General features: G+C 54.2%; 1 protein-coding gene across 1 annotated transcript; it reads right to left on the bottom strand.

The window, feature by feature from the left end:
• Nucleotides 1-383: 383 nt before the first annotated feature.
• On the bottom strand, nucleotides 384-8,142 carry REM1 (RRAD and GEM like GTPase 1). Its single transcript, XM_004697901.2, has 4 exons — nucleotides 7,629-8,142; nucleotides 6,479-6,561; nucleotides 3,609-3,810; nucleotides 384-1,082 (listed from the first exon to the last, which is right to left on the bottom strand). Exons 1-4 carry the CDS (start codon nucleotides 7,966-7,968, stop codon nucleotides 811-813), a joined length of 897 nt encoding a protein of 298 aa, XP_004697958.1. The 5' UTR covers nucleotides 7,969-8,142; the 3' UTR covers nucleotides 384-810.
• Nucleotides 8,143-8,173: the final 31 nt, after the last annotated feature.

Raw genomic sequence — 8,173 nt, forward strand, 5'->3', positions numbered from 1 at the left:
TTGGGGGGGTGGGGGGGAGATGTCAAGGCTTAGTCTTGGAAAGCCTCTGGAGCCAGGCTATTCTGTCTTCTAAGGTCACTCTGAGTTGGAATGGACTGTGTGACAGTGGGCTTGTTTTTTTGGGGTGGGGTGGGGGTGTCTCTGTGGAGAGCCCTGGTAGTGGGTTAACATTGGGCTGTGAACAGAAAGGTCCGTGGAACCCACCGGACACTCAACAGCCTTGGACAGGTCTACCCGGTTAAATGGGATGCTGGAAGTCAGAATGGAGTTGAGGGCAGAGGAGGCTCTCTTTCCGATGGGGGCCAGGGATCCTGAATTATGTACCCTGTACCCAAGGTTGGGGTTGGGGTTGGGGTTGGGGTTGGGGAAGGGCTGAGCACACAATGGGTCTAATTACTTTATTGACTGAACCTGACATTCAGAGCGCTGGCCAAACCTGCCTGCAGCCAGTGAAAAGGGGGGTGAGAGGTCAGGGGGTGGAGATGCCCTAGGAGTTCCTTGGGCAGTCAGTCAGGGCTGTCCTTGGGTTCTGATTTATGGTGGAGGTTTCTGAAGGTGAGAAAGAATCCACGGAGAAGCAAGATTTCTACAAAAGCTACCCACCACGTTAAGACGAACCAAAACGAAACCCCCTACTCTGTGCTCCACCTGGGGCTTCGGTGCCCTCCTCTGTCCAATCGCTCTCCATTCAGGGGTCGTCCCTGAGGTTGCAAGAACGGCGCAGGCCCACGAGGAGTCTCCGTGCCACCACGCTTTTGGGTCCTGAAGGCCTCTACGGAGCCCAGGATGCGCCCCGTGTCTCGGTCGGGCTCAGAGCACGGCCAGGTTGTGGCAGGACTTGGAGCGGGCCTTGAGTGCCCGGCGCCGGGCGCCGCGGGCGGTCAGCCGGGCCAGGAAGCGGCGGGCGCGCTGGCCGAGACTGGCCCGCCGTCGGGGCGCGGCGGGCTCGGGAGTGGAGCTGCCGCGGCGGCGCAGGCGCAGTTGCCGCACCACGCCCTCGAAGAGCTCGGCCACGTTGTGCTGCAGCGCGGCTGACGTCTCGATGAACTTGCAGTCGAACACCACGGCGCAGGCGCGGCCCTCTGGGCGGGGCGGGGCCAGGTGGGCGGGGCCAGGTGGGCGGGGCGGGAGGCAAAAAAAATAGGTAGAAGGGAAGATACAGTCAGTTTCAACTCCAGCACTACGGTCTGTGTTCCGTAGGCCTTGGGTGAGGGTCGGGGTGCTCAGAGATAAATCCAACACACATTGAGGAGTCAGTTCCCAGAGACTTGTGACTGGTACTTCAACTGCTCCTAGAAGGGTGTGTGGGATTCCCCTCTGGGGCAGCACAATGAGGAGGGGACCCCATAGGGAAGGGTCTTGAACGCTATGCGTTTCCCCAGAATTCCCTAGGGGAAGCTCCTTAAAATGTAGATTCCTGGGTCCACTTCATCCAGTATGTTAGATTACCCAATCAGGGCTGGGCTACCCAATTAGCAAGATCAAACCTGGGTTTACTTACTGACCCGTGGTGAACAATTCCACCTTTTCCCCACCGTGTCAAAGATTCTGCCACTAGGTTTGGCTGGCACCTGCCTCTCCTCCAACCCCATAGTACCTTCCTACAGCATCAAAGCCTCTTTTTAAGACTTACAGTCCCTAACAGGGATGGAGTAGCCAGTAAGCAAGGTTAAGTACGGGTCTACCTAATTTGTAGTGAACATTTTCACATGGGAAAATGACATTGGGTAAGCCAGCTTTGGAACCTGCATCTCAGCAAAAGCTTTTGGTGAGGACATCGCAGCGTTTTTTGGTGATGGCTGCTCACCATGAATAGGGACTCCATGTGGTTCAGTGGTAGAATCTTTTATCTCCCAGGCAGATTCGATTTCCAGCCAATGCATCCCAAGCACAGCCACCATCTGTCTGGCTTGTGTGTTACTATGTTGCTGAATAGGCGTCAGTGGAGCTCCCAGACTAAAGGCACTAGGAAGAAAAGCCTGGGAATCTATTCTACCAAATCAGTCAATAAAAGCCCTGTGGATCAGGTCTTAGAGCATGCATGGAAATAACGAGTCCACATGGACTAAGGAGCCCTGCAAACATCAGTCTCCATGACCCTGAGACAAGAAGAACTAGATGGTGCCCGGCTACCACCACCAACTGCTCTGGAAGGGATCACATTAAATGGTTCTGGATAGCACAGGAGGAAATGTGGAACAAACTCAAAACCATAAGAAAGACCAGGCTTACTGGTTGGATAGAGACTGGCAGGACCCCCAAGAGTATGGCCTATGCCCTTGATTTCTGGACTCCAGTTCACCTTCATATTAGGATAATGAACGAGTTCAGATCAAAAGGGCAACATTTAACCAAAGACAAAATTCGGAGGGCTAGGAAAGGAGGAGAAATGGGAATAGGAAAGACAGGGGGAAATTGGGATCAGCGATGGTACTTGGAAGTGAATGTAATGATGACTTGAATCAGGGTGTATATGAACTTGTTGATGTGAAACCACTGTCTCCTTGTGAACCTTCACTTAATTCACATAAAAAGTGAGGGTGACCTCTCTCCACAAACCTTATGGCTCACAATTGCCTGACTTCATTAGACACAGGATAGCCCTGGACAGGGACTGGCCTGAGAGCAGTTAGCAGCAGCAACAACAACAACAACCACAGCCCACTAAGTATGTGGCCTTCTGACTCCGGGATGCCACTGGGATGAGAGACAAGCTCTCGGCATCTAGTCCTTACTGGCTGGTGACCTTGTAGAAATGGCTTCCCCTCTGTGGTCATCACTTTTCCAATTTGCAAACGGGTCGGGTTTGTACTAATTATGGAGCTGGTTAAACTTGGAGAACTGTTGGCTTAGATGTTACTCTGTGGCTATTTGAAGATCTTTATGACTTCCACCTGACTCCAAACATATTAAAGTTGCTCCCATCCTGCTTTCCAATACAATTTTTAAAAATATAACTTTACAAGTGTTGGTCTGCAGCGGTGGGTTGACTCAACATTACCCTTTTTAGATAACGAAAGCTTTGTGGAATTTGAATTGATACTTACAAAAAAATGTATTTTGAAGTCCATGACTCTTGCCCCCATCCCCTCCTCACCCCCACCATAGGTCTCAAATGTAAGTCCTTGAAAAGCCTGCAGGCACTGGACCTATCATGCCTAGTGGATAAAGAGTTTCTAACCAAGGGCGTGGGAGAGCGAGAGATGATTTCTTTTTTTCTTTCAGGACAGGAGTGGCAAGGTCATATGTGCTTTTGGAAAACCCTGGCAGGTGGCAGAGGGGATGGGGGCTGGCCTGGCTAGAGGACTGGCCTGCCTAAAGAGGTATCAGGGGAGGGCACAGGTGGTGGGCACAGAGAGAGGGGAACATGGGGTTAAGAGTTACATGGATCTGACAGGGCTTTGGTACTGGATTTGTGTGTGTGTGTGTATAGACAGAAATAGTGCCTTGATTTCAGGCTTAGGCACACAGATGCAAGACTCATATGAAGTCATTATCCACGTGGTCAGGGGCCCCAGGCACTGCGGTGGAAAGTCCTGGAGGAAGAGCAGTGACAACAGGCCTTTGAGGACAACAGGGGAGGATGGTGATTGGGGGTGAAGACTCACCTTCCACAGAGACTTCCCGACAGCGCGCCAGATCTGCTTTGTTGCCCACAAGGATGATGGGCACGTGGTCTGCCTGGTGCGTGCGCCGCAGCTGAATGCGGAGCTCGGAGGCGCTCTCGAAGCTGCCCCGGTCGGCGATGGAGTACACGATGACATAGGCGCTGCCCACCTGCAGGCACAACTCGTGGCTCCAGCTGTCACCCTGTGGAGGGGGGACCCCAGGCCATCTCCTCAGAGGAGCAGAGCTAGTCCCTTGGGCTGGGGAAGGTGGGGCTGGAGGGGATAGGTTAAGGCTTATTAACCTTGGAACACTGGGGGGACCCATTGTGCTGCCATTCCCAGGGCCACCTCTCTGAGCCTCAGTTTCTCTGCTTGATCAACTGGCCAATTCACGTTCCACTGCATTCACCTGTCCCAATCTGTCATCCCTCCTGCGGGCTGAGTGCTGAGGAGGAGAGGTTTACTGTGTCCCTGCCGACCCGCCTGCTAGGGAGGTGTCAGGCTCTATCTGCTCACTTCCTCTGCCTGGCTTCTGAGGACAGCCCTGCCCTGTATTGGCCTCTGGGATCCGGGATGAATAGAAAAGAGGAAGGGAGAGAAGGGAGGCTGGGAGGCTTCAGGGGGAAGCATTTTCCAGGGGCGTTGTGGGGAGGGGTGAAAGGGTCTCCGTGGCATGTATTCCACGGCTGCTATTCCAAGGGCAGAGGCAAGGGGGCGTTTTAAGAAGTGGGGTCCTTTCCAGCTATTTAATGCAAAGAAAGAACTTGAGTCATTTTGAGATTTTGTTGGACTTGGTAATCTCTCAGCAGGGAAAGCACGCTGAGATTGGGCCCTTGGGGAAGAGCTTTGTATGTGTTTCACGAGACACGGGTCCTGTCCCGACAGCAAAAGCTCTGTTTGTCTAGAAGCCATGGGAATGGAGCATTGTCAAGTGATAAGTCCCACCAAGAGTGACCAGCAGATTCAGAAGTTCGAGGCAAGTGGTTGGGGGAGTCAAGAGCATGGGGAGGGGAGTCCACTTAGCAAAGTGCAGGAGCCACACAGTGGACTAGGGTTAGATTTGAAAGCATGAGCTGCTCCACAGGAAAGAAGAGATCCCTCCGCAACGTTCTTAGCCAGAGCTAAGGTTTCCCTTGTGTCACCCAAGAGTGGTAGAAGCATTGGGCCTGAGTGTCGAAGAAGCCAGGAGCGTTTTCTAATAATCTAATAAGCAACAGGCCTATGAAATGATCAGATTGTATCACGGTCAACATCATTGTCAGAGATAACGCCAACAACCATATCCATCCTTCCACAGGTCCAAGAACCTTGGGCTGAAGACAGACACCACTCTCATTCCGGATGCATTTGATGAAGGACAGACTTCTTACTCCTTCTGGGGCCTCAGCTTTCCTGTATGCAGCATGGTGGGTTCTCTACACAAAAGCCCACTGATGCATGAATGAGCGGGTAAGAGTCTCCTTGGATTGGGATTAGACAGAGATTCCAAGATCCTGCTTTCAGAGGTTGTCTTTCCTGAGTTCTGCGGCAGAGTCTGAGAATGTTAACACTGCCCTTCTCAGGTGATCCTGATGGTGACCCAGGCGAGGGCACTCTGGGAGGAACCAAACAAAGGCCCACCCACTTGGCCAGATTCTGCCTCTTGGAGATCAAAGGATTCCTCTGGCTCGGGATGGAAAGGACGCTGTTCCGATGAGGCTGCCCTTGTGTATGTAGGCCCTCCTGGTCCAGGACATGGACACTCAGCCAGTGTTTCTTAATCCACGAGGATTGATGCAGTGACAGCTCTGTGGGAAGCTCTCAGGGTGGCGCCCACAAAGGGGGTAGGTAGGGTGGGATAGTCCCAGTGCCTAAGTGGGGTCACCGGGAGTTGGGGTTGACTTGATGGTGATGGATTTGGTTTCTGGTCTGACCGCCAGCCTCCTCGCCGGTCGACGGGGAATGAGGGGTATGAAAGCCCTCCCGGTGTTGTTTTTGTTTGGACTGGGTGTCCGAAGATCTGTCCAGACTCGCCGGCGCGTGATGGTTCTCGTCTGGACCCGAGTCCCTGGTTATGCTTTTGAGAAGGACTCGGCCACATGGCTCTTCGCTCCTCCTCTGCGTCTGTCACTGGAGCAGACAGCTCTTCTTGTCAGTCACCAGCACTGTCCTCCTGAGTCCCACCCTGTGGGCAGGCATCCCTGGGCATTAGGAGAGTCGGGGTCCCCAATGAATATTACAGCCTTCTCTTTGCTTAGTGGTAGCTCCTGAAACTTCTAAAGCCAACACAGGTGCCACATCATAATTATGTCATAACAATTCTAACTATAATGACTAGTGTCATATTACTGTATGACTACTCTTTATTATTATAATTATTGCATCTCTTTATGGCACGACTCTAATTTTTCATCTCTACACTGCTCCCTTGACTGAAATCCCACGAGAGTGGTGGGAAACCACTTGAGAAGGCAGGCAGGAATGATGACCCATTTATCAGATAAGAAGAGAAAAACCCGAAGCCCAGGGTGAGCTCGTCAGTGAGACAAAGGTAAATGCTGGAGAGGCAAAGGAAGGGGTTGCATCTCAGGCGTTTGGGTGCCAAATCCAGTGTTCCTTCCTCTGTGCAATGTAGGTGGGTCAGGCGGGAGGAGGGGGCAAGAAGAAGAGGGGTGTGCACAGGCTGGCAGGGTCACAGGGAGGGGACGGGTAGGGTTAGAAAAGGGGGTCACAGTCATGAGGTTCTTCTTTCCTTGGGTGGAAAGCTCCGTAGGAGCCATGGGCTTTAGGGAGTGCTGAAGGTAGCCCCCCACCCCATCCGTGGTCTGTAGCATCCCAGGAGGACATACATCAGATACTCGGCATGGTAGCTTGCCTGCCCTGGGCCATACCAGGTTTTCAGCCTCCCAGGTGTCCACAACCACCAGCGTGGTGTCCTCCCCATCCACTGTGAGGGTCCTCTCGTAGACGTTTTCTGTAAGTGAGGGAAGAGCCGGCTCTCAGGGAGGGAGGAGGCTTGGGGAGGCATCTCCTCTGCCTGGTGGGGAACCTGTGTCTCCCCAGCTACTCGCACAGTCCCTCGCAGATAGACACTTGGAAGACTTTTGTTGGCTTAGTTGAGTAAATGAAGGGTGTGATGTGATGGGTGCCACTGAGTCCATGGCAACTCCTAGCCACCCTATAAACCAGGGTAGACCTACCTCTGTGGGTTTCTGAGGCTGTAAACTCTTACTGGAGTAGAAAGTCTCATCTTTCTCTCTTGGATCGGCTGGTAGTTTTGAATCACTGACTTTGAGGTTAGCAGCCCAACGCATAACCCACTAGGCCACCAGGGCTCTTAAGCCTGCTCTGCCTGGGGTTGTGTGCTGTAGGAAGACCATTCCACTGTCTGTGAGCCTCCGTCTCCCTGCCTGCCACACATACAGGTGTGCACACGCATACTGCTCACGAGGGCCTGCTGGAGCCTGCCCCGGCCTTCTCTCTGTTCTTCCTGCCTCACTCTGCTTGCAGCCTGTTCTGCAGGTACCTGCCTTCATTTCCTTAGGTCCCTGTGCCCTGTCACCCTGTCAGCTCACCGCTTTCCTTGGGCATAAAGGACCCCAGGTCCCAAGCTTGGGAGCCTGACAGTGTCTTCTCCTCTCAGTTCAGCCTTGCTGCAGGCCTTGGTGGCCATGGATGGGCCTCAATAGGGCTGGGATCTGGCCTGAGAATTCCTGAGCTGGGTGGAAGTCCACCATTGCCGACACTCAAGAGACTTGTGGAACTCAGTCTTGCTCCGTTCATGACGATAGAAAATGAATCCGATGCCCGTTATCCACTATAAATTGTCACCCACACCCACTATTCCAGGACTTTCCATGCCCTGGGGCACAGTGTGGGCGGTGCCCTGCACAACTCTGGGGAGTACCACTCGAGTCATAATCTGTGTGCATTACACCCCACCCAGCTGAGCTGAGCGGTGCAGGGCGTGGACAGCTGTGCTGGGCAGCTTCTGTGTCCTGGCCACAGCGCAGCCAGCAGCCCAGCCCACAGGGCCCCTACCTCCCAGCTGTTCCTGCAGGTCCCGATCTTGCTTCTCGGCAAAGAGGCTGGCCAGGCTGGTCTTCCCGACCCCAGGGTCGCCGAGCAGCACCACGCGGTAGAAGGCCTCCCAGGAAGCGTCTGAGTCGCTGGATTCCGAGGACCAACTGCTGGGCCCCGGCGAAGGGGTCCGAGCAGGGGGGTTGAGGGAGACGGACTGTCCCAGCGGTGCATGCTGGGATTTCGCAGAGGGCTCGGGCCACAGGAGGCCAGGCTGGTGGGCCCGCGGGGACAGATGCAGTGGCGTGCTGGCTCGGCGGCGCAGGGGCGTCTTGGCCTCCTGCTGGGTGTTTAGTGTCATCCTGGGGGTTCTTCGTTCCTTTCTTCCCGCCTTTCCTGAGAGCGAGGAGAAGGGCAGAGCGCCTGAGCCCTTCTCCTGGGGCGACTCTGGGCTGGCTTCCTCCAGCGCCCTCCTGCCCCTCCTTGTAGTGCCCAAATGGGCTGAGGGGCCCTTCAGCTCCCTGGGGATGGGTGGGACTTTCTGACTTCAGGCCCAGGGCATGGGA

This window comes from Echinops telfairi, unplaced genomic scaffold, assembly GCF_000313985.2.
Source record: "Echinops telfairi isolate 266 unplaced genomic scaffold, ASM31398v2 ScPeMD7_5592;HRSCAF=6446, whole genome shotgun sequence".
Lineage (NCBI taxonomy): Eukaryota > Metazoa > Chordata > Mammalia > Afrosoricida > Tenrecidae > Echinops > Echinops telfairi.

Coding starts and splice junctions, on each gene's coding strand:
- REM1 (XM_004697901.2), bottom strand. CDS start 7,968: ATGACACTAAACACCCAGCAGGAGGCCAAGACGCCCCTGCGCCGCCGA. Junction 6,562..7,628: donor CCTGCAGGAACAGCTGGGAG/GTAGGGGCCCTG, acceptor CCTCACTTACAG/AAAACGTCTACGAGAGGACC. Junction 1,083..3,608: donor TCGGGAAGTCTCTGTGGAAG/GTGAGTCTTCAC, acceptor CGCCCCGCCCAG/AGGGCCGCGCCTGCGCCGTG.